The sequence below is a fragment of the Solanum stenotomum genome, chromosome 8 (genome assembly GCF_019186545.1).
Source record: "Solanum stenotomum isolate F172 chromosome 8, ASM1918654v1, whole genome shotgun sequence".
Lineage (NCBI taxonomy): Eukaryota > Viridiplantae > Streptophyta > Magnoliopsida > Solanales > Solanaceae > Solanum > Solanum stenotomum.
Window position 1 is genome coordinate 54,648,640 of NC_064289.1, and position 27,496 is coordinate 54,676,135.

Sequence of the window (27,496 nt, forward strand, 5' to 3'; positions counted from 1 at the left end):
TTTGAGAGATTCCGTGAATGAAGGTTAATTTTGACTACATTAGAATCATTAATGTAACTTATTAATTTATATACTATATTTATCCACTTTTAATTGTCATATTACACTTTTCAAAAGTCAGTTTGACTAATTTTTAAAGTTAAATTAGATTATATTGATTGAGAAAAGGCTCAAAATAGTCCCTCATCTTTGGGTTAAGGCTCAAAGTCATCCTTCAGTTTTCACGTGGAGCACTAATAGTCCCTCATGTTTGCAATATTGGTGCACTTTTGGTCCTCCTCCAAAATTTTGCCTATTTTTTAACATTGATTTTATCCATAACTTATGTATGATATGTTCAATCGTTATTTTATATATTTAGTAGAAATAATAACTCCATATGAGAGAATGTGAGAAGAAAAACATCTTGTTTTGTTTAGTAGAAATTGTATTGCAGGTAAAGTCGAGAGGTTCATCACGATAATTTCATGTGCAATAGTACAAATTTTTTTCTTTTCATCCAACGTCATATGTTAAGATGTTCTTAGTTTAGCTGCAGTAAGATTTCTACTGAACAGAACAATCTGTTCTTCTTATCACCTTCTCTCACATAGAGTTATTATTTATACTAAATATATAAAAAGACAATTGGACATTCCTTACATAAAATTGTGGACAAAATTATTGTTAAAAATAGGCAAAAATTTTGAGGAGCCAAAAGTGCACCAATATTGCAAACATGAGGGACTATTAGTGCTCCATGTAAAATTGAAGGATGACTTTGAGCCTTAACCCAAAGATGAGGGACTATTTTGAGTCTTTCTTCTATATTGATTCGATATTTTAAATAGAAAATTAAAATATTTAAAAACTATAGGAAAAATACTATAAATTTCAGTTTTTTGCATATCAATATGCTGAAAAAATATATTGTAAAATGAAAATTTGATAACTCCTACAAACCTTTTTTAAAAGTTTTCTTAAAAAGGTCTTTAAGAACATTGAGAAAAGTTTGGGACGGAAAAAAAAGGTGCTATATTACTACTATTTTCTTATTTCATTGCAATCATTCCTTTTATTCTTCTTCCAATTCCAATAGTATATATTTTTCTAATCTACCATATGGTAATTTACATAAACAATAGAGAATATGCAAGAATATGAAGTGTCATCTTTCATAAAGTTAAGTACGTATTAAGTTCTTTTGCTTTTCTTAAAAACATAACAGTTAGTAATAATATTGCTCTTCTTTGTCTTTATTTATTTTTTTGTTTTTATGAAGAGGTGTATATAGCACAATCATGCATGAACAAAATCAATCTATTATGACATAAGAAAAGTAATAAAATTGTAAATGTCCTTTGATTTAGTTTTGTATTAATCTATTTAATTATTGAAGAAACCTTACCCCTATACAAGAACCAGGTTCTTGTACTTTTGTCACAACACAATAAAACAAAGATTTTATCGTGGAAACCTTTCTACTTCAAGGAAGGTAAAAACCACACCACAATCTTATTCACTTCAAGATTCATGTCCTTCTCAGGATTACAACTCAAAATGAACTAACTATAGTACCTTTAACTCTCCAACGATTAACTATAATCAAACACTCTTCTTGTTACAATTCTCTCACAACTCTCTCTTAAATCTACCCCAAAGAAGTCAAACCCACTTCTTGTTACAATTCTCTAAAGACTCTAATCACCAAGAAGTCAAACCCACTTCTTGTTACAATTCTCTCAAGACTCTACTCCCCAAGAAGTCAAACCCACTTCTTGTTACACAATCTAGGAATTATTACAACTCAATAATAAACCTAGAACAAAACAACAAAGACTAATAACCCTAGACTTTAATTGATCAGACTTCAACATTCAATAGTTCAGAGTGGATCACAACTCGTGAACTTGGTCCCTACGTTGCTGTCACGAAGCCCTGGGTTTTTTCTCTAATAACTATTGCTCTCAAGATGATAAATTTCGTGAATATGCAATAGGTATTGTTCTGGCTTTGCTGGTAAATTCTCTCGATTTGTGTTTATGCAAAGACGACTTTTTTCCTTCAATGGCTTGAACCTTTTATAGAGTTTGATTTGCCTTCATCAACTTCTACAAGGAAAAGAATAATAAATTCTTTTCCTTCTTGAACTTGTCTATATTTACTTTTTTCCTTATTTGACTTGAATTGTTGCTTCTTTATTTCTTTCCTTATTTGACTTGAATTGCTACTTCTTTATTTCTTTCCATATTTGTTTCCTTCTTTTCCTTCTTTATTTCTGCACTTTTTCTTCTTTGCCGCAATCCCTCATAATTGTACAGGTCCTTTGCAGTCAGAGAACCTGGTTCACCTAATAGAGTACACATAAGACAACAAGTAGTGAACCATGTTCACTTTATCAATCACCAAAACTACCTTATATGTTCTCCTACATCCCAACACTTATGTTACGTATTGCAGCAATTCGAGTTTGAGATATAAGCTACTCAAAGATGTCTTCGTCAAGAAATCCCAAAAAAGCATTAGAAAATTATTTATCAAATTTTATGGAGTTTATGAAAGCCGATAAATACAGTCTCTAAATTAAAGCAGACCGGAATCTATCTATATTTGTCTATATAGATCTTATTAATGATTAAGATTCAGATCTTCATTAAGTGTTAGCCTTAGTGGTTATGGATTACTTTTAGCGTCAAACAAACTTAATGTCTAAGATCTAAATGATTAAGATTAAGATGTTCATTAAGTGCTAGCCTTAGTGGTTATAAATTACTTTTAGAAGTAATATTTATTGTTGTAAAAAACTTCTAACGGCAATTGAGTTAATGTCATTGCATCTGGAATTGCCAAAGGCTTTAGTAAAATTTATATAGAGTGTTGTTTAACTATACTCATATTAAATATTTTAGTGAGATTTGAACCCTCACTAACTGAGCTACTAAGATACTCCGAATCCATTCTCATTTCATTTGGCTAGTTAGTTTCTTTTTTCATGTACTCTGGCCCTTGAAAATAAATTTGGCACAAAACCATTTATCTCAAGTACGGATGATTTTCCCTTAACAAAAGTTGATTCAACCAAGTCAATTACCCTACATAGACAAGCTACTCTATCTTCACATTCTTTCTGTTTCTCATCAGGATCACTATCAGCGACGATTTGAGCCTCGGATTGGAGATGTGCAACCCATTCCTGACATTTGCCGGCATCAGTGTATGAATACATTGTGTCATAACGAGGTCCGTTCATGAATACCATTGTCCTTAGAACCAATCCTATGTCTATGTCACCTGAAAATGAAATGCCTCCAAATCCACCACTGTAAAGCCCTCGCCGACCCACTTCTAGCTGATCGATCAACTCCATCGCCTTAACCTGGATCATACATGAACAAAGAACATGACTATAAATAATTCCATAGTGTACAAATTTGTAGCAGTATGTTAAATCTAGAAATGAATGGAACTTCGACTTTGGTCCTTATAGTATTAAGACAAATAGATAAGCTTGTTTGGTTGGGGAACAAGTTATCCTCGGATTTGTAATATTTCCATAAAATATGAATGACCATCGAATTTAAAGCCAAGAGTGTAACCATTGGTGCTCCACCGATGGTCCCAACAGGCAATACAACTCGCAGTTCATCCCAACAGGTTAAATGATCAAGTAACTCTCCTGACACCTGTAGCGGAAAAAATGCCATGCTTATGAAGATTGTCTATGTTATATTCGAGGTGTTTTGATTATCCTCACAAATGCAGGGACCTGGTAAATGGCAGAGTGCTCTCGTCCACATTCAAATGGAGTACAACTGTAAAGCTGTCATGTCTGGTGGTAGGTGAAAAGTGTAGCGTACTACACCAATAGGAAGCGCGAACGAGACTGTATGTTTCAGTTGTTCACAATTGCAGGGACTCGGTCCGTGGCTGAGTTCGCTCGTCCAAACCTATAGTGGTGTACAACTGTAAAGCTGTCCTGTTAGAGGTTAGTGAGGTGTCAACATACTACACCAATCAGAATGGAGTAGGTTGTTTGTCCAATGGTCAATAACTCTTTATGGTTGACTTAGTCAACATAACAAATAACAAATTAAATCATTCATTCAAAAGGAAAGGGAGCCAGCAAGTCTTCTCAAGAACTCACTAAGAAAAGTTTGCAAGGGACCTGGTCCCTTCAATACTGTGTATGTGAAAGGACGACAAGACAACTGTCAGAAAAGTTGCCATTTCTGATGTGGTAGGTGCACGTCTTCCTAGAGAGACAAGCTCTCAGCCAATGGGGGGTCCCAAAAAGTTTGTGTTCATTTTGAGATAATCCCTCGACACAAAACACAAACTTAAGATTTGGCAAACAAAACATGGATTTTCTCTGAAAATTCACAAGCTTGAAAAGAGAAGACCATCTTCAAGGAAGAACACTACTCATATCAACAAGGGACCAGATAGAGTACTGAAGCGTCTTGTTGTATTTAGAATTGGGTATCTTATGCGCTTAAATTGTAAATCTATTCCTATATTATAAAGGAATTAGAATTTTTGTTCTGTTCATCTAAAAGTCTAAGGCAGTTAAGGGTAACTTATTTAGTGGGCAGTGTCGTATCTGCTTAGTCAAATTCTAAGTTATCTAGAGTTAGATAGCTCAGTGGGCAGTGTGGTATCTGTTTTGTTGCTTTCTTTGTGGTAGAGTTACTACATTGAGGGGGAAGGGATTTAGAGGTAAATTCCTAGGTTGCAAGAAATTGTAATCTGAATCGTAGCTCCGTTTGAGTGAAATGGAATTTGGGTTGAAAAACATGTGAGGACATGTCGTGGTTTTCACCGCCCTTGAGCAAGGGGGTTTCCACGTAAAACTTTTGTGCCTGTTTTACATTGTGCTATTTATTTTCAGTACTTTTACTTTTGCACTGTTATTCTGTCGAGGGACCTGGTCCCGAGATCACTGGTAGGCGCATACATTCTAACAATTGGTATTAGAGATTGGGCTCTCTATCTGGTTAACACCAAGAGAGAGATTCTTGAAGGAAATGACGACACCAATGAGCGTGCAAAGAAGTTAGTCTCCCACAAGACCTTCTCTTTTTGAGGGTCAGTTCTATATACACTGGAGGATTAGAATGAGAGACTATCTCATGGTTGAGGATATTGAAGTGTGGGACGTGATATGTGAAGGTCCTTATATGCCAACCATGGAGGTTAAGGTTGGAGAGATCACAAGAGTCATTCCCAAAACTAGAAAACAGTATGATGACTCTGACAAGAAACTAGTTCAAAAAAATCACAAAGCCAGGAAGCTACTTATGTGTGGCATTGGAATGAACGAATACGATCTGATCTCATCGTGCGAATCAGCCAAAGAAATTTGGGATCTGCTGAGAGCTACCTATGAGGGCACTGAGGAAACAAGGAAATCTGTGCTAGATTTCTGTACTTCTCAGTTCAAAAGTTTCACCATGAAAGAAGGTGAACATGTTCATGATATGTGCACAAGATTCTCCACCATTACAATGGAGCTCGTGCTCTTTGAAAAACCAGTACCCATGTGCAAGCAGGTCTCCAAGATACTGGAAATTCTTCCAGATCTTCAACAAATGATTGTGTGACCAGCAATGAGACAAGAGAGCCTGAAGTAGTGACATTGTGTACACTATTTGAGCATCTTAAAGATCATGAGATGCATAGAAAAGAGAAGGGTATCATTCTCAAGGGTGAAGACATGAGGGCAAATTTGATTGGTGGTGCTGATCAAGGGAGAGATGCAAAAAGGGATGAATCACTAGCTTTCAAGGTGTCACAAAGTGAAATTAATGAAATAGATGAGACCATGGGTTATTTCCCTCAAAGATTTCAAAAATCGTGAGTGAACGTGGAGGTTTCATGAAGAAAGAAAATCACAATGGTGCTACAAGCTCCAGTAACGTGTGTTACAAGTGTGATCAACCAGGTCACTCCATTAGAGACTGCTCTATGCACAAAGCTGACCACGGATAATATGTCAAGTCTGGAGAAAGTAAAGACAAAGAGGGGGACCTAGTCCGTGACAGGCCAAGCAGAAGAGAAGCTTTTTTTCAAGCAGTGAAGAAGGATATGGCTGCATGGGAAAATTCCTCAAGTGATTCAGATGACTCTGAACACTCAGATGATGCTTTCATGGCAAAGTCAAATGAGGACGATGTTGATGAAAAGGTAACCCTATCATACTTCAAGCAAAACTTGAACACTTTTTCTACCAGTAAATTGAGAGAGCTAGTTGTTGTACTACTTGATTTGATAAGTGAGCTAACAACTGAGAATGATCTCGTGAACAATAGTCTAGACATCTCTCAAGATGGAAAATTGCTTTAGTTACTCAAATATCTGATATTGAAAATCAAATGGTTGTTCTAGAAGTTGAAAATCCAGAACTGAAGGAAAAGATGAAATGGGTAACTAATACAATTTTTAAAGAAAAGAATGAGGCAAGCAGCTTGCAGCTGGAGCTTGAAAATAAGTTGCACACTGCTGAAATGAAGATGGAATTGACTTTAGAAAGAAACCTTGAGTGGGAGAGGGACCTGGTCCATGTAAAAGAGGAACTTGAAAAATCCCTCAAATGGACCAAATTTTCTAAGATTCTTACAAATCTAATTGGTCAAGCCAACAACAATAGAAGAGGACTGGAGTATGAGAAGATAGAGTTATCATACAATCCTTGCAACAAAAATGGTTCTGATGTTGATAATCTGCTATGTATGTATTGTGGTCGAGATGGACATCTTAAGAAAGATTGCCCAATTTTGAAAAAAAAATGAAGGAAGTGTGTCAAACTATTCCAAACAGAGGAATAGACTGAAGAAGGGACCTGGTCCTGCTTCTGGTCCAGAGTTGAAGAAACCAGTATGCCTTACTAAACAAAAGATTCTCCCATCACTCTGTTATCTGCTTACTGGGAACTCCATCTCAAATGGGTTCTCAAGGCTAACAAGTGATTTGCTATGCAAGTGAGAGGAGGTAGCATCAGTTAGTGTTGGTTTATTAATAGTGAATGCTCAAAATACATGACTGAGAAAACTGCAAAACTTCCTCTCTCTCAAGGCACTTCAAGGTGGAGGTGTCTCATTTGGAGATGGCAAGAAATGGTATATTTTTTGTGTAGGCATGTTTGGAAAATCTATAGAACACACTATTTAGGATATGTACAATGTCAATGGTAGAAGCACATTCTTTCAAGTGTTTCACAGATCTGTGATGAATAAAGTGAAGTTAAGTGCTTGTGAGAAAAATGGGTTGTCACAAACTTGCTCTCTCGGGTGATAATCTTGACAAAAAAGAGATGCAAAAACATGTATATTACTGATTTGAACTTTGCTCGTTGTAACAATCTCACTCTCATTTGTGGCCAAGGTTAGATTACTGATCAATGACTAAGGAGACTCGGCCATGTGAAAGCTCATCTGCTTAACAAACTTGTGTCAAAGGACCTGGTCCTCAGTCTGCTCAAAATAAAATATGCAGATGACAAAGTTTGTGATGCTTGTGTTAAAAGAGGCAGATCAGACCACCCTTCAAGTGAAATATGCAGGCTTTTAATCTTTTAAACAACTTTCAGGCTGAAGTGGTGAATACTACTGTTTTGTGACCAAAGTGATGATATTGAGAATTTTGATTTCAATGTTGATGAAAGAATAGTTGTGGTACACTCTTCTTCCAGCAAGGCTTATCGGGTGTATAAAAAGGTGGTCATGTGATTTTTGATGAGTCTGGAAGAATTGAGAAATTGCAAGAGAAAGAAGTTTCTGAGATGGAAGGGTTGCTTCAGAATTAGAGAGACGGTCTAAATAGTGAGCTTGCTAAAGAACGCCTTCTTCATGAATCCAGCAATCTCAAGGAAGCTGATGCAGATGATGAACTTTGATAAAGGACCTAGTCCTGTAGACAGTGCTGAACGAATATGATGTAGTTCAAACTTATAATGTGAATTCTGAAGGTGAGAATGAAGAAGTTGATCAAGCTCAGTTTGAAAGAAGCAAAGTATAACACTCGGTTCCCCAACAAGCTATAAGGTTGTCCAAGTTCCTCTTCAACAATGGCTTCAAAAGAGGTAAAATTGACAAAAACCTCTTTTTGAAATCACAAGGAAAGGAATTGCTGATCATTCAAGTGTATATCGATGATGTCATCTTTGGAGCAACCTTTTGAATTGTTGTGTGAAGAGTTTGTCGCATTCATGGGTAGTAAGTTCTAAATGAGCACGATGGGAGATTTCTTCCTAGAGCTACAGATTCAGCAAACCTTTAAAGGTACCATCAATTGTCCAGAAAAGTACATCAATGAGCTGCTCAAAAGTCTTAACATACTTGAAGTCAAGACAATGTTAAAAAAGGGTAATATTATCATGAAGTTTTGCAAAATGGAAGATCAAGTGGCTGACATCTTCACCAAAGCCCTAAGCAAGGACCAGTTTGTCAAGAACATATATGTACTCATAGTAACTTAGCTGAAGGGAAGAAGATAGCACAGCATGATCAGGGCAATTGATGTCTGAACAAAGAGAGGGACCTAGTACCAGGTCAAAGAAGCTGCTGAAAACATTTCATGTTATGGATGCCTGGACAATTCATACTCTCATGGGCACTAACTTGAAGTTGGATGTTGATGAACCTGGTTCAAATATTCCATTCTTGTACAAAGGAATCACATTTTGAGGACTGCTAAAAGAATACGAAGACACTTAAAGAAAATAGGGACCTGGTTCTATTATGTCCATCAGGAGACTTTTTGATTTGAATGAATATGTGATGCTGATTATGCTGGGTATCAAGTTGATAGAAATACTACCTCAGGATTGGCTTATGTTCTAGGCTGATTTCTCACTCATGGGGAACTAAAAGGCAAGATTAATTCAGTTGCTCTTTCAACAACTCAGGCAAAGAATGTAGCAAGTGCAGCTTGATGTGCTCAACTCTTGTAGACCAAGAAGCATCTTGAAGCTCCTATTAGACCTCGCTGAGCTAATCAAACTGATGTTGGGAATGCTGAAATCTTCTTGAATGGATTCTGCCTGAAGAAATCAACTCTCTCATGACTACTGATGAGTCTGAGATTTGGACTCATTTAGGGCTTTATTTGTATAGGTTTAGTGTCCTCAAATGTTCATTTAGTGCCAATAACCGATGAAAAGTCCTTGATTTTCAAGATTATGGATTAAGGAGCAAAGCATGGACACTAAATTGCAAAAGGAACAAAGCGAGTTGAAAAAATGAAGAAAAGAGAGTCTGGTGATCGCCAAGTCCATTTGGCGACTCGCCGAGTGACCTCAATGATTCCCTAAAGTTCTAAAGCGCTAAGCCCTGAAGGAGAAAATCAAGTTGGTGAGAGAAATGGGTAGTCAGCGGATGGCCGAGTGGTTCCGCGATACAGTGTTAGATCGCCCAAAGTTACAGACCTGGAGGTTGCTGAAGGTCAAGACAAAAAGGCGATGAAATTAGCTAAAAGGCGCATCTCCGAGTTGATCGGCGAGCCCGACTTACTGCGCCGAATGGCTCTTCGCAGCATATTTTTGGCGGCTATAAATACACTTTTGAATATTTAGTTTGAGAGATTTATCAATATCTTATAATCATTTTTTCATCTGGAATTGAGAGTTTTGAATTGAGAGACAAGTTTTCCTTAACTTTGAAGAATTGAAACTTTTCATTTTTGAGAAATTGAAAGTGGGTATTTGAGATTCTTCAATTTGGACCTTTGTAAAGACGAAATTAATCTTACCCAGTTAATGGAAACACAATTTGGTAACGATTTTTATATTTTTATGATGTCTAGCTAAAACTCCAATTCTTGGTGTGTGATTATGTGATTATGGGCTAATTTAGCTAATGGGTGTTGCTAATTGCTAGTGTAATTGTTGTTTAGAAGTGAGTTCAATCATTTATTGTGTGTTAATTTAGGAATTGCAGTTGCAAATATGATTCCATCTTTGTGTTTTTGGCTTGTTCGAGAGAGAGGTTTTAGAACTAAGGTATTTGATTGATGGTCGTTGGGTATTGGGTTGGCCTGGGTTCAGCTCGAGAGAGTGAATCTTAAACCCTTTTCCACACACTCAGCTCGAGAGAGTGAATGGACTAAGGTGTGGGCGGTTCTTATTTTGCATGTTTGTTGATGTTCGAGAGAAATCGACTTGATTCGAGGTAAATTGTTCGAGAGAAATTTTATCCACTCTATAGTCTAGCTTACTCACTGATTTTCAGTTGTTTTCTAATAGTTGCAACTACCCATTTGTCTATAATAGTCTGTAATCGAATCACATCCCAAGAACCCGTCTCATTATTGCCATTTTTGGTGTTATTTGTTGTTGTTTGGAGTTGTTAATTGCACAACCAAAACCCCCCATTTGACATTAGTGTAATCCCCTTATTTAAATTATGTTTTTATTCGATAATGTCTATTCCTATGATTGATTTGAACTTATTCGTACTTACCTATTAAATCTTAAGAACGTACCGCTCTCTGTGGGAACAATCACAACTAAGTTAGTTGGGTTATATACTGACTAGCGATCGTTGACACTTGGAATTGGAAGAAGTGTCCTTGAGACATTAATCAACTATGCAAATGGAGCAGGTATCCTTACTTTTCAGTTATGTATGTTTTAGCAAATTCAGTCTCATACCTTCTGTAAGTATACACATGGAAAAAGGGCTGAAGGAAAAGGTAGGTTAGGACAGATCTAAGCCATCACATTCAAACTACAGAGAGGGACCCGGTCCGTTCTCAAAGGTTAGCACTCTTAACATTGCAGTTTGAATTATGCATGAGAACTGTTGCAATTGCCACATGTCTGTCATTCTGGTATCTGACCGTTGTCCCATCATTTGAGTACCAAACTGACACTTTCTTTCACTTCATTTATACTCCATATTTCTTTTCAAATTCCCTTCCAAAATCAGAAATTTTCAAAACCTTCTTTTCTCCTTTCTCAAAAAACACTTCAAATGGTTATACCATTTGCTAGAATTTTCTGATAAAGATGTTTTTAAGTGTGAAGAGGGACCAGGTCCTACAAACAAAAAGAAGAAGGTGGAAAAGATGATGTTCAAAAAGGAAAAGGTTGATACTCTGAGAACTCAATGTTTTCTGAATAGGAGGGTGTCTGACGATAAAAAATATGAAAAAAAAATGAAATGGTTCCTCAGTTATTGATCCATTCATCTCGGAGGCCTTGAGTAAGTTTGATTCTACTAATCTTTTTGTAATGAGAAACTCAGGCTTGCGTTGGAAGCTATGATAGTTGTTATTGGTAACAGGGATACCGAAATGGTTTGTCTTAAGGCTCAGCTTCTGAAACAGCACAACCAGAGGGACCAGGTTGGAAAAAAAAATTAGCAACCCTGAAGGTTCAACATTAAGGCTAGGCAGGAAAGAATGAGAGCTTCAAGAGAGGCTTCTGAAAATACCATGCTAAGGGATATTCTCTACTAATTTTATTTTTTTCAATCCCTTACCTCTAAGTCATCCCTTCTCTTCCTAACTTTCTATGTTAGTCATCATTCCTCTTTTTCTATCAAAATTGAGTGGGCATTGTTCTAGTTTTCATTCATAATCATATTTGCAATGCTTTAATGGCTGATTTTTTATTTATGGATGAAAAATGTCTTGTTTCTACTGACTTGTCTCATTATTTTATGCATTTTTACTCATGCTCAATGTTGCCCAAGTGTCCATGAATTTGCTTGAACTGCATTTCTATCAACTTGGTTTACTGCTTTAACCTTTTTCGTGATGTCAAAAGGGGGGAAATTGTTAAGGTATGAGATCAATTATGTTAGCTACTTGAAGTAAACATGGTCATGTCGATAAGGGGAATCTTATAGTATGAGATCAATAAGGTTATCTACTTGAAGAAGACATGGTCATGCCGATATGGGGAATCAATGCTAGCTACTTGTAGAGGACATGGTCATGCCGATAGGGGGAAGAAGTTGAACAAGTTTGTCATCATCAAAAAGGGGAGAAATGTTATTTTGATGTTTTGATGATTTGACAAACCTCGGGGATGATGAAACTCCAGTTACCTAAAGAGTTCTTGTTGAAAGGGGAACTAGTGAATAAGTCTGTTATCATCAAAAAGGGGTAAAATGTTATTTTGGAGCTGATGTTAAGTTTTGATGATTTAACGAACTTAGAGATCTAACAAGGAACCATATCCTTGTTATTGGGACTGATGACAGTGAAATGAATGAATAAACTCAGTGTGAGGAATATTTGTGTGTCATCATCAAAAAGGGGGGAAATGTTATATTCTAGGTGTTTTTATGATCCTCACGAATGCAGGGGCTGGTCCCTGGCAGAGTGCACTTGTCCAGATTTAAATAAAGCACAGTTGTAAAGCTGTCATGTGAGGTGGTAGGTGAAAAGTGCAGCGTACTGTACCAACAGGAAAAGCGGACGAGACTGTCTGTTTCAGTGGCTCACAATTGCAGGGGTTCGGTCCCTGGCTGAGTTTGCTCGTCCAGATCTATAGTGGTGTACAACTGTAAAGATGTCCTGTCAAAGGTTGGTGAAGCGTCAGCGTACTACACCAATCATAATGGACGAGGTTATTTGTCCAATGGTAAATAACTCTTTATGGTTGACTTAGTCAACATGACAAATAACAAATTAAATCATTCATTCAAAAGGAGAGGGAGCCAGCAAGTCTCTCAAGAACTCACTAAGAAAAGTTTGCAAGGAACCTGGTCCCTTCAAGACTGCGTATGTCAAAGGACGACAAGACAGCTATCAGAAAAGTTGTCATTTCTAATGTGGTAGGTGCACGTCTTTCCAGAGAGACAAGCTCTCAGTCAATGGCGGTCCCAAGGAGTTTGTGTTCATTTTGATATAATTTCTCAACACAAAACACAAACTTAAGATTCGGTAAACAAAACTTGGATTTTCGCTGAAAATTCACAAGCTTGAAAAGAGAAGACCATCTTAAAGGAAGAACACTGCTCATATCAACAAGGGACCAGATGGAGTACTGAAGCGTCTTGTTGTATTTAGAGTTGTGTATCTTATGTGCTTAAATTGTAAATCTATTCATATATTATAATGGAATTAGATTTTTTTTTCTGTTCATCTAAAAGTCTAAGTCAGTTAAGGGTAACTGATTTAGTGGGCAGTGTTGTATCTACTTAGTCAAATTCTAAGTTATCAAGAGTTAGGTAGCTTAGTGGGCAGTGTGGTATTTGCTTGGTTTCTTTCTTTGTGTTAGAGTTACTACATTAAGAGGGAAGGGATTTAGAGGTAAATTCCTAGGTTGCAAGAAGTTATAATCTGAATCGTTGCTCCGTTTGAGTGAAATGGAGTTTGGGTTGAAAATCCTGTGAGGACAAGTCGTGGTTTTCACCCGCTTAAGCAAGGGGGTTTCCATGTAAAACTCTTGTGCATGTTTTACATTGTGCTATTTATTTACCACACTTTTACTTTTGCACTGTTATTCTGTCGAGGGACCTGGTCCCGAGATCACTAGTATAGGTTGTTGAAACATATTAAACTTCCAAATTCTGATGCAAAACTACATCTATGACTAGACTCTACGTAATGAGATGGAACCGATGAGATTGACTAAATTATAAATATGGAAGGTCCCAACAGAAAATGCAGTTCATTTAAAAATTATATTGGAGTTGGTCGAGAATTGGGGATAAGTTGATTTAATATAACTACTACTAGATAACATACCATAAGTGAAATTTCTTTTTTATGTAGGTGTCATACATATTACTTTATTTCTCAACTACTTCAACACATGTGGAAATATTTATGACACTTATGTATTCAGATGAACACCCTCGCGGGGTCTTAGATCCATCCCTGAATATATAAGTGTATGTTTTCCAGTGAAATCTAGTTGTTAATCAAGAGCGGAGCCCTATATTTACTCCTTGTAGCAAGCTATAGTGGGAAACTAATTAAATAAGTTACTCGTACCACAATTAGTGAAAAGAGATCCTCACTACAAAAAGTATCAGGTAGTTCATCATCAATAAGTCCGGGCTTCCATCCATTGGAAATACTTGCTGGAATTGTCATCGGATCTTCGACCATCTTCTCTGTCAATTTTCCAGCATGGTGGTCCAATATAGTCATATTGTGTTCCTTAACTACAATTTCCATGGATGGTTGAGCTCCTACCATGATGTATCGACCCTGAGAGAAACATCTATAACTTTTACATAGCATGATCAACCACAACATAACCAGTGGAATCCCATCAAGTGGAATCTGGGGAGGATAGAGTGTACCCAGACCTTACAACTACCTCATGGAGGTAGAGATTTTTGTTTTCGATAAATATGTATATATATCAAATCAATCAAAAAGCTAAGTAATAAATAAAACAATTTATTTATTTATTTATTTTACTCACACATATATCGTACATATCATACTACTTGACATTTATTGTTTTTTTTTCGATAGACCCTTAGTTCAATGAAAAAACAATCCAATGAAGTATAGAGAAATAAATAATGAAAACAATCCAAATAGTCAAATTACATCACATAAATTGAGATAAACAGAGTAGCTAGGTACGACAAGAGATATATACCATGACGAAGAGATGAAGAGTTGAGAGAGGAGCAATAGAGACGAGCAAAAGTTGAACTCCGGCTAGAAATGAGAGAGACCGGCACAACATTCCGATGACAGATAGGTAACAACTGCATTTTATGAAAGATTTTGTGATGGTGACTGTGAAAATGGATCACTTATTCATACTCTGAAAAAGAACATTTATAGTAAAATCTCATGAAATTAATGGAAGACCATAAAATATTATTATTTTGAGATTCAGTGAACGAAGATTAATTTTGACTACATTAGAATCATTAATGTAACTTAATATTTGTATTCTATATCTGTCCACTCATTAATGAAAGTCAATTTGACTAATTTTCAAAGTTAAATTAGATTACATTAATTTATTATTTTAAACAAAAATAATTTAGATATTCAAAAACTATACGAAAAGTACTATAAATTCCATTTTTTTTGCATATCAATATGATGAAAAAATACATCGTTAAATCTTACTCAAAGTTATTATCTTTTGACATCAAAAAAGAAAATTATGACAATTAAAAGTAGACGGGAGTAGTATCATATTTATTGAATGCACATAAAATAAAATTATTTATTATATATAAAGTATAATGAATTTATCAAAATTATTGTATCTTACTAATTATATTTATTGAATTCATATAAAAATATATTCATTATGCATAAAATACAATGTATGTGTATGATTCATTGTAATATTTTTTTTTTTTGTTAAATGATTCATGGTAAAATAAATTCAAGTATTCGATAATTCATTAGAAAATTAAATTCATTATACAAAATGTTCATTGTTTCTTAGAGCCCGTTTGGATTGACTTAAAAAAATAGTTTTTAAGTCAAAAATAAAAAGATAAACTTAAATGACTTTTAAGTCAAAAACTAAAAAAGTAGGGGGAGACCTACTTTGGCTTTTGACTTATTTTAAGTCATTTAAACATATTTAACTTATTTGGCTTTTGACAATATCTATTGTTGTAAAAACTTCTAAGGGCAATTGAGATAATATCATTGCATCCAAAATCGCCAAAGACTTTAGCAGCATTTATATAGATTGTTGTATGCAATGACATTAACTCAATTGTCGTTATAAGTTTTTACAACAATAAATATTGTTGGTAAAAGTATTCTATAACCACTAAGGCTAGCACTTAATGAAGACCTTAATCTTAATCATTCAGATCTTAGACATTAAGTGTGTTCGACTCTAAAAGTAACGAAAACGATCCAAACAATCAAACTACGTAACATAAATTGAGACGAATTGCGTAGCTAGGAAGGGCAAGAGATATATACCATGACGAAGAGATGAAGAGTTGAGAGAGAAGCAATGGAGACGAGAATAAGGTGAACTCCGGCTAGAAATGAGGGAGAACGGCAGAACATTCCGATGTAACAACTGCATTTTATGGTGTGCAAAATTGAAATGAAAGATTTGTGATAGTGACTGTGAAAATGGATCACTTATTTATACTCTCAAAAAAAAAATATAGTAAAATCTCACGAATTTAATGGTGGACCATAAAATGTTAATATTTTGAGAGATTAAGTGAATGAAGGTTAATTTTGACTACATTAGAATCATTAATGTAGCTTATTAATTTATATACTATATTTGTCCACTTTTAATTGTCATATAACACTTTCTAAAAGTCAATTTGACTAATTTTCAAAGTTAAATTTGATTACGTTCATTCGATATTTTAAACAAAAAAACTTAGATATTCAAAAATTATACGAAAAGTATTATAAATTCTAATTTTTTGCATATCAATATTATGAAAAAATACATCGTAAAATGTTAGTCAAAGTTATTATCGTTTGACTTCAAAAAAGAAAACTACAATTAAAAGTGGACGGAGGTAGTTGAATATTTATTGAATTCACATAAAAATAAAATTATTTATTATATATAAAGTACAATGAATACATCAAAATGATTGTATCTTACTAATTACATTTACTGAATTCATACAAAAATATATTTATTATACATAAAGTAAAATGTATGTATATGATTCATTTTAATATTTTTTTTTTTGTAAAATTATTTATTGTAAAATAAATTCAATAACTCATTATAAAATTGAATTCATTATACAAAATGTTCATTGTTTCTTAATAATCAAATTATTATTCATTATATTTTTACTAAAAACATCCAATGTATGATGGTGAGAATAAACTATATAAGCAACATAGGAAATTTCTTGAAACCATATCCAAAAATGGCTTCTCATTTAAAAGATATCACAAAAATCAACCATATATTTATATAGGGGTCTTCTAAAAATATATTATCTTATTATCTTATCGAAATGAGTGATTTTTTTCATTGACCCAAATCGGGACCGGAGGAAAATATTTTCTTAGAGAGATTATTAATTTATCGAGTATTAAATTAGTGAGGTTTTACTGAACTTCTACTTTCTATTTGTTTGGTCATCCATAATGATCCTAGTGTCAGATTATGCGACAACTTAGGGTTTCTTTAATTTATATTTTATTCTTAGTATTAATTACTTATTTTCTAAATAATATTTTAAGATTTATTAAAAAACAATAAATAGGGATAAAATTGAAAATGGATCACTTATTTATACTATAAAAAAACATTTAAAGTAAAATCTCACAAAATTAATGGTGGACCATAAAATATTGCACTTTTTAAAAGTCAATTTGATTAATTTTCAAAGTTAAATTAGATTACATTTATTCGATATTTTTGTAAAAAATAGATATTCAAAAATTATTCGAAAAGTACTATAATTTCCAACTTTTGGCATATCAATATGATGAAAAAATACATCGTAAAATATTAGTCAAAGTTATCACCGTTTGACTTAAAAAAATAAAACCATAACGATTAAAAATGGACAGAGATAGTATCATATTTATTGAATTCACATAAAAATTAGAGAAAGTCAACCCTCATACAAACTAGTGAACTCTCTTTGCCTCATCAGGAACAATAGTAATAGCATGCCTAGAATGCTCACAGAATCGGGCCTCATACTCAGTCACAGACAAATTGCCCTATCTCAAACCTCAGTTTACTCCACTCTCCAAGGAATGAAGCGGTATTGGGAAGCACTAGAAAATAGGGGTGCGCATCGGTCGGTTCGGTTCGGTTTTAGGTGTTATTGGTTCGGTTTATCGATTTTCGGTTTGTAAATACTTCAAACCGATAATCAAACCAATAACATATTTCTTATCGATTTTTGGTTAATCTGTTTATGGTACTTAACGGTTCGGTTTTCGGTTTAACCAATAAGAAAATACTCATATATATTATATATACGATAAGAAAATTTTCAAATAAACCACATGATTTTTCCAGCATTTGGCATGAAAGTAATAATCATAAAAGTAACAATCATTTTTCTTGCAAGTTTAGACACTAGACACATTCAAAGGAAAAAGTGTGAAAGTAACAATCGTTTAACCATTAACAAAAAGTGTGAAGGTAACAATCGTTTAACCATTAACAATAAGACTAGTAAATTTAGTATAGTCTTATTGGGTTATCGGTTTAACCATTAACAAAAATTATAAAACCGAAAATTGAACCAATAACCCAATAAAAAATTTTGCAAAATCGTTTAAAAACTGTTAGCCCAATAACCCAATATCAATAAACCAATAGTGTTTTTTTCGGTTCGATTTATTGGTTAAATCGATTTTTGCACACCCCTACTAGAAAACACATCTCACTCTACTAGAGGAGATCCAACTAGTCTAGATCTCCCAAAAGTCCTCCACCGCTCACTGGCGAGTCTGTGTAGTTGAAGTGCACTAAAATGAACATCACGAGCATCCATCATACCCACTTCCTCAACCATCTCATGGCACAGAGTCAAGAACTCATGAATATCATCTCTCTTACAACCTTGAAACTCATGTGGTTTAATCTTCTGAAACCAGAATAATCTTAGGAGCAATTTGAACACCTATAACCAATGCTGGAACCACTAGTAATTGACCCATCTGATCCTGAATACCCGAAGTCTGTTGCTGCTAACCTGGAGTCTGCGCTCCTAATTTAGCTTGAAAACCATGTGGTGTACCTATCGCACCACCCTAAGAAAGGCTCTCTAGCGCACCAAGTATCCTCAACAAAGTCTCCTGAAACAAGTGAGCTTTAAACCTATGAGGAACCTGGTTCTAAGCAACCTCAATATGTGGCTCAACTGAAGTTTCTCTAGCTCTGCCTCTAGCTGGTGCCGATTCATCGGCACGACCTCTAGTCAATGCAATTCCACGAGCAAGGTCTCTAGCTTTAGCCCAACCTCTACCCCTTGTTGAGGTCTCAAGAACTACTCCCCTACCTCTGGAAATAGAAGCTCTAGTCCATGACATCTGCCAAAACAACATGCAACGACTAAGCACTAGCAAAGGAAACCACCGACGATAAGAAAGAATGAACAAAAGAAAGCTTCCTAACAGTCTTCATAGCATCTCAAAGATAAGAATAGACGTATATGTATCCTTAAGTCTCTACTTAGACTTGGCTTGTACACACATGAGACCTATGAACCTAACTCTGATACCATTTGTCGCAACCATTTCGAAAAAAAGAATAAAATCAATTCAAAATCTTCATTTTAGTTAAGCGGACATCGCAAAAGTAGCCTCCGGTTCACTTAAGCGAACCCCACTGAAGTAGACTTCTTTGCAAAAGCGATGCTCCATTCACTTTCGCCAAGGTTCACTTAAGCGGACTAACCTTCGCAAAAGCGAGGTTAGCAAACATCGAATGGACTCGTGGGATTCGTTCAAACCCTGTACACACAAATCATACATGCAAATCAATAATACTCGGCTTTCCGGACTCAATGGAACCATTAAAAGATGAATCTGAGGTCTCCTTCACCCCACATCCTAGAAACCACAAGAAACTAACACAATGCCTAAAAAGGCTAAAACTAGCTTGAGACCTCTAAAAATTAAACCAAGACCTCACTTCAAAATAAAATTATCCAAATCCAATAGAACTCTCAGAATTCGATCAAGCATCTGAACCTTGAATGTTGACCAAAGTCAACCCAAAGGCTAAATTTCCACAATTCCACAACGTAAGACCTCAAATCCTCAAGAAGATTCTAAATCTGAAACCGACAACTTTTATAGACCAATTTCCACATCCCGAAACTAATGGAATTGACGGAATTTTATTCCAACACTCAAAACTCCAAAAGACTCTGAAACCCACTTTTAAGCAACTTAAGCCTTTCAAATTTAAAACTCACAAATCCTCAACTTTAAACTCAAAGTTTGAAACCAACTTCCATACTCCATTAGAAACAACTTAGAGTCAAAATAGGGGAGGCAAAATGGTAATTTTCCAAAAATGACCAACCGGATCATTGCGTAAATATTTTCCTAGTTATCTATCATAAGTGCTTGTTGAATACTGAGGATGCATGTACATCATGTGAAATATTCTTAAGGGAGTCTCATTAACAAGCCTCGAGCTTAAAACAATTCCCTACAATGTTACTAATAAAGTATTTTTCATAACATTTCCATCCATAAAATATAGGGAAAGGGGACAAATATACCCCTGAACTAGTTTTTGGACGATAGGGGCACCAATGTCCCTAGAGTATGACGGAGGGTATCTGCATACCATTTACGATAGTTTGGGGTATATTTGTCCTTTTTCCCTAAAATATATACATATGTTAGATATAGTATTAAGAAAAGGTTCAAATAGTTAAAAATAATCAAAAGTTATAATGTGCCTAAAGCATGATCCATTTATATAGTTAATAATGACAATTGCCAGAGTAGTTGAGTGTATGTTTCAAGTTAATTTAATAAGTGATATGAGTTCTTTCGAGCTAGCAAAAAGATTTGACTTGAGTACAATCTAAGCAACAACATAATTTACTTCTAAATTTTCTACTAGTAAAACTTCACGCATTTTATATTTGATTGTATATTATTTAGGAAAATATCTCAAAGAAGCTTTACAAAATTTTGAGATCTATGTAAACACGTTTTTAATAACTTTAGCCTTTCAAATTCAAATCTTACCAAATTCTCAACTTTTACTCAAATCTCAAAACAAACTTTCAAAATTCAATCAGAAATTAGAAATCGAGGTCAAAATCGGGAGGGGTAAAACGGTAATTTCACGAAAATTTTAAAAAATGACCAACCAGGTCATTACATTATCTACCTCCAATCCCTACTACCAATCACCTCTATAATTTATAATAAATAAAGTATGAACATTCAGATATTGAAAAACATCTTAATCATTAAGATTTATTCATTCAAACATCTTAATCTTAATATAAAAAAAATGAGGTCTTATACACTATATTTACCTAATATAGCGAACGTTTTTTAAATTCACCCTCTATTAGTGATATAACAGATCCTAAAAAAATTCTACATTTGATATAATTATGCAAACTATCGTTTTGTTTGATAATTAGACCACAACTTTAATTTTGAATTTTTTTCCAATTAATAAAAAAAATAAGACAAAAATAGGTTTTATTTGTTACTTAGATACAACCATATGTAATATTTTTTTAAAAAAAAAGTCATTACTATAAGTTTGGTTTGACAAATAAACAAATTATGAAAAAACAAACAATCAAATGGAAAAAAATTGAGTTTGGATAAATCTATTGATTAGTTCAAATTTAACTATACATTTGATCTATTATGAATTCTGATAACGAGTTGGGCCTAGACACAACTGAAGACGTTCTTGGGCCTGAGACCATGCTAAGGAGAAGTACACGACCAAAAAGCCCAATACAAGATTAACAGATCTTGTCTAGAAGGAACTATTTCCAGTTGTTATATTATTACATTATTACGTTGTTACATGATCTCTGCAAATTTTGTATAATAAGTTATTATTCAATCTCCTTTTAATTTATTTTAACTCGCACAAATTTAACCAAATTCATCCATCTGTTTTGTTTGTTTTAAAATAAATTAGACTCTTTTTTGTCAAAGAGAGACAATAGTGCTATAGCATTCTTTCAAGAACTTAAAATTTCTTCAATCTGAAACAAAAAGTTAGGCAGATCAGTTCTCAATCAATATATGTGTTAGGATAAACTAAATTTTCTTTTATTTGAATATCTAGAAAAAAAAAAAAAAAAAAAGGTAAAGAATAACAAAACAAAAGGTAGTGATGAAAATATTAAACGAACTCTGAGTAATGAATCTGTAAAAATCCTAAATCCAAACGTTCTAGTAAATAATAGCAAGTAAGGAGTAAATAAATAGTCTATATTATCCTTTTAGGAACCTCGAATTTCTCCAAACTGTGTTCGAGTTGATCCTCTTTGTCCTTCAACATTCAAAGATTACTTGTGGCCTCGAATCTTTCTTGCCTAGTATCAAGTTTCACTTTTTTGTTGGTTTTTAATGTCATTTGTTCGGTTGTTTACCTCTTGTTTCGTATTTACCAAACTTCTCCAAGTTCTTCTCAATTATTTTACCTTTTGAGGTAGACATTCTTGCCTTTGGTGTATACTATATATCAAATAGCTCGAACAACTGTGAATGCAAAAGTAACAAAATGAAAAAGAAAAAAAAAAAAAGGCAAAAGTGGTCATTACCCCCTCTAAACTTGAAACTTTTTATTCAGTGTACACCTAAACTATATTTTGTTTTCATTCCCCCCCCCCCCCCTCCCCCCGAACTTGTTTATTTCTCCATCGTATACACCTTTATTGTCCACCTACTCCAATAGTTACTACACGCGTGTGACAGGTTGACAAAAGTGGTGATGTCGATTTCCAGCTGAATAAATAATAGTCACCTTCTCCCTTAGCTCTAAGAACTGTAATCAGCGACGTGAAGTTCTTGCAGATTTCAAAACTTTTGGCTCTCTAGGACGTGAAGTTGGTCGATTTCGCGGAGCAAAGGGCAGATTTTGCGGAACTATTTCTGGATTTGGGTCTTCTTAGACGTGAAGTTGGTCGATTAAATTTCAAATTTGTCTGAAATTCTTACCAAGTAAGTGTTATTGTTTGTTTCCTTTACTTTCATTTATATTTTGCCCTATTTTTCATTTAAGATTTCGCCATAATTCATGGATTTAGCAAATGCAATTAAAACGAAAAAGAGAGAAAAATTCTGAAATTTGAAAAGGGAGAAGGGATTAAGGAGAATAAATAGTTAGAGAATAGAGAGAGAAAGTTCTGAAAAGATGCTAAAAATTAAAGAAAAATGGAGATTTTATTTTTTTTACCGTTGTAGCTTTTTGATGTGGCAAAAATTTACTTCTTCACGCGCTTGCTAGAGTTTGTTGTCAATTTCTATGCCAGGTGGACAATAAAGGTGCATGCGATTGAGGTATAAACAGGTTCGTGGTAATTAAAACGGAATATAGTTTAGGTGTACACAAAATAAAAAGCTTCAAATTCAGGGGTAATGAGCACTTCTTAAGGAATAAGTCTCCTACAAACGTTTTCTTAAAATAGTTTTGTTTTTAAAAGAAAAAATGCATTTTAATACAATTTACCTGGTTTTTGGGAAGGAAACTTATTTTAAAATGTTGATATTATGTCAATAAGTCATGAAAAAAAAAGTCTCACATTTCTATTTCCTTATTTCATGGCAACCTTTCTTTTGATTTTTATTCTGAGTTCTAATTAACAATTATTTTTAAAAAAAAAAATTATATTTCCAAGTATTTTCCTATTATGCTACTTTTCAATCGTAAATATTTTTCTATCTACCATATGGTAATTTTCATTTTTGAGTAATATTTTCAATTGACACAATAAAATAGAAACTGAAAGTTAGAAAAGAATTGAAAAGTGTAAGTTACTTTGCAATTAATAATGTTGCTCTTCTTTGTGTTTGTTTAATTTTTTTGTTTATATGAAGATTGAAAAGGTTTATAGTACATTCATGCATGGACAAAATCAATATGTTTTGACATAAGAAAAGTAAAAAAATTGTTAACGTACGTATTTTGATTTAGTTTTGAATTAATCTATTTAATTATGTTACATATTGCAGTTGGACATATAATATCAAAAGTTAGGCAAAGATGTCTTCGTCAAGAAACAACGATGAGAAGTTGAAGATAAAGAATAAGTTGGAAGAGGTGAGAGAACATATACAAGGAGAGTTGATGCCTCAAATCAAATCAATAGATTGAAAGATTATGAGACCTAGCTCAAAGAAAAATTAATGGAGAAGGGTGTGAGTTACTCTACAAAAAAAAATTAATCTCTACCAAGATTTAGGACTTCCCCAAATTTGTTATTAGCTAGCTTTGGACTTCCAATTTTATATTCTAGTCAAGTACCACTTTTTCTTATGTTGTACTTTGCTTTATTTTATTTTCGGATTATCATATCATCATCATCATTAGAAAATTATTTGTCAAATCCTATGGCATATATGAAGAAAAAAAATGTTAGCTGATAAAAACAGTCTATCTATATCTGTCTATTTAGATCTGATTAATAATTAAGATTCAGATCTTCATTAAGTGTCAGTCTTAGTGGCTATGGATTAATTTTAGCGTCAAACAAACTTAATGTCTAAGATCTAAATGATTAAGATTAAATTTTTCATTAAGTGCTAGGCTTAGTGGTTATAGATTTACTTTTAATGGCAATATTTATTATTGTAAAAACTTCTAACGGCAATTGAGTTAATGTCATTGCATCCAGCATCGTCAAAGACTTTAGCAACATTAATGTAGAGTGTTGTTTAAAATACTCATATTAAATATTGTAGTGAGATTACAAGGTAGGGAATTTAAACCCTCACTAATTGAGCTACTAAGATTCTCCAAATTCATTCTCATTTCATTTGGCTAGTTAGTTTCTTTTTTTCATGTACTCTGGCCCTTGAAAATACATTTGGCACAGAACCATTTATCTTAAGCACTGATGATCTTCCCTTAACAAAAGTTGATTCAGCCAAGTCGATTGCGCTGCATAGACAAGCTACTTTATTTTCACATTCTTTCTGTTTCTCATCAGGATCACTGGAGATGTGCAACCCATTCCTGACGTTTGCTGGCATCCATGTATGAATACATTGTGTCATAACGAGGTCCGTTCATGAACACCATCGTCCTTAGAGCTAATCCTATGTCCATGTCACCTGAAAAATGAAATGCCTCCAAATCCACCACTGTAAGGCCCTCTCCGACCCACTTCTAGTTGATCGATCAACTCCATTGCCTTAACCTGGACAAAGAACAGGACCATAAATAATTCCCAAGTGTACAAATTTATAGGAGCATGTTAAATCTTGAAATGAATGAAACTTCTACTTTGGTCCTTATAGTATTAAGACAAATAGATAAGCTCGTTTGGTTGGGGAACAAGTTATCCTGGGATTTGTAACATTTCCATCAACAATGAATGACCAACAAATTTAAAGTCGCGAGTGTAACCTATTCTAGTACTATTGTTGCTGAAGCATGCTAAACTTCCAAATTCTGATGCAAAACTACATCTATGACTAGACTCTACGTAATGAGATGGAACCGATCAGATTGACTAAATAATATGGAAGCTCCCAACAGAAAATGCAGTTCATTTATAATAACTACTGCTAGATAACATACCATAAGTGCAACTTTTTTTTATGTTGGTGTCATACATATTACTTAATTTCTCAACTACTTCCAACACATGTGGAATTATTCAGATGAACACACTCGCGGGGCCTTAGATCTGCCCCTGAATATATAAGTGTATGTTTTCCAGTGAAATCCAGTTGTTAATCGAGAGCGGAGCCCCATATTTATTCCTTGTAGCAAGCTATAGTGGGAAACTAATTAAATAAGTTACTCATACCACAATTAGTGAAAACAGAATCCTCACCACAAAAAGTATCAGGTAGTTCATCATCAATAAGTCCGGGCATGCATCCGTTGGAAATACTTGCTGGAATTGTCGTCGGATCTTCGACCATCTTCTGAGTCAATTTTCCAGCATGGTGGTCCAATATAGTCACATTGTGTTCCTTAACTACAATTTCCATGAATGGTTGAGCTCCCATCACCCTGTATCGACCCTGAGAGAAACAACTATAACATTTACCTAGCATGATCAACCACAACATACCCAATGGAATCTGGGAGTTAATATCTTAAAAGGTCACTGAACTATAGGAAATTATCTAATAAAGTCATTAAACTTTTTTTTATATCAATAAAATCACTAAACTTAAGACTTTTATCTTAAAAAATCACCAATGTACATTTTTCATTAAAACAAATTTTAGATGACAAATTAAATTATTTTTTATGTCATATAATTATAATTATGAACTCTACAAATAAACAAAATCATAAAATCTATTAATTTTGAAAGGATAAGTGTCTAACTCTATGAGACCAGAAAGGAACGGTAAATCAGATCCCATAATACACAGGATGCTTGGCATCAATTAGCTGCCTAAGTAATTAGGATCAGCCACTGCATATATATATATATATATATATATATATATATAATAATAAACAACAAAGTACGAAAATAAAGATGCCAAGAAAGTTAGCAAAAATCTGGGTAATTCATTGTCTTTGAACAAGACGTCGATTCAGATCGAATTTGTTTGAAAATTCGGCCGATGCGTTCAAACTAATGGCATGGAGCGAAAGAGGAAAAAAACTCGGTATAAAAATAAATACAGATTTTATAATTTTTGTATGGGTAGAGTCCATGATTACATGACATAAAAATAATTTGACTTGCCATTTCAAATTTATTTTATTGATAAATGTAATTGAGTGATTTTCTAAAATAAAAGCCTTAAGTTGAGTGATTTTATTGAAACAAAACAAAGTTCAATGATTTTGCTGGATAATTTCTCATAGTTCAGTAACCTTTTAAGATATTAACTTGGAATCTGGGGAGGATAGACTGTATCCAGACCTTACCTCATGCAGGTAGAGAGGCTGTTTCCGATAAATATCTATATCTATCAAATCAATCAAAAAGCTAAAAACTTACAACACTAGGACCTTCAACTGACTCGTATAGAAAACATGGAGTTTCACGATCCTCTTCTTTCACCAAACATCGGTAGGCCAACACCGGAGTCAGATGATCAGAAAAAATGGTTTTGTGCAGAGGAATCAAGTTTCCGCTTTTAGAAACTTCAATGAACCTCTTCTCATTCATAACTGAACAAAAGGAAAAAAACAATTTATTTATTTTACTCACACATATATCGTACATATCATACTACTTGACATTTATTTTTATTTTTTCGATAGACCCTTAGCTCAATAAAAAAAACAATCCAAAATAGTATAGAGAAAGAAATAACGAAAACAATTCAAACAGTCAAATTACGTCACATAAATTGAGACGAACTGAGTAGTTAGGTAAGACAAGAGATATATACCATGACGAAGAAATGAAGAGTTGAGAGAGCAGTAATGGAGACGAGCATAAGTTGAACTCCGGCTAGAAATGAGGGAGACCGGCAGAACATTCTGATGACAGATAGGTAACAACTNAAAAAAAAACAATCCAAAATAGTATAGAGAAAGAAATAACGAAAACAATCCAAACAGTCAAATTACGTCACACAAATTGAGACGAACTGAGCAGTTAGGTAAGACAAGAGATATATACCATGACGAAGAAATGAAGAGTTGAGAGAGCAGTAATGGAGACGAGCATAAGTTGAACTCCGGCTAGAAATGAGGGAGACCGGCAGAACATTCTGATGACAGATAGGTAACAACTGCATGATGGTGACTTTGAAAATGGGTCACTTATTTATACTCTAAAAATACAGTAAAATCTCATTAAATTAATGGTGAACCATAAAATATTAATATTTTAAGAGATTCAGTGAATGAAGGTTAATTTTGACTACATTAGAATCACTAATGTTACTTATTAATGTATATATTATATCTGTCCACTTTTAATTGCCATATTCCACTTTTCAAAAGTCAATTTGATTAATTTTC

General features: G+C 34.0%; 1 protein-coding gene across 1 annotated transcript; it reads right to left on the reverse strand.

Annotated features, from left to right (window-relative positions):
• Nucleotides 1-2,956: 2,956 nt before the first annotated feature.
• LOC125873955 (anthranilate synthase alpha subunit 1, chloroplastic-like) lies at nucleotides 2,957-27,270 on the reverse strand. The gene is made up of 5 exons (XM_049554773.1): nucleotides 27,153-27,270; nucleotides 26,523-26,695; nucleotides 13,924-14,142; nucleotides 3,576-3,662; nucleotides 2,957-3,355 (listed from the first exon to the last, which is right to left on the reverse strand). Exons 1-5 carry the CDS (start codon nucleotides 27,268-27,270, stop codon nucleotides 2,957-2,959), a joined length of 996 nt encoding a protein of 331 aa, XP_049410730.1.
• Nucleotides 27,271-27,496: the final 226 nt, after the last annotated feature.

Excerpts from the sequence above, each read along its gene's own strand:
- LOC125873955 (XM_049554773.1), bottom strand. The coding sequence starts at position 27,270 with ATGCAGTTGTTACCTATCTGTCATCAGAATGTTCTGCCGGTCTCCCTC. Across the intron at positions 26,696-27,152 it reads CTCTTCATTTCTTCGTCATG|TTATGAATGAGAAGAGGTTC; the intron begins GTATATATCTCT and ends CCTTTTGTTCAG. Across the intron at positions 3,663-13,923 it reads ATCTCTTTTCACTAATTGTG|GTGTCAGGAGAGTTACTTGA; the intron begins GTACGAGTAACT and ends TTTCCGCTACAG.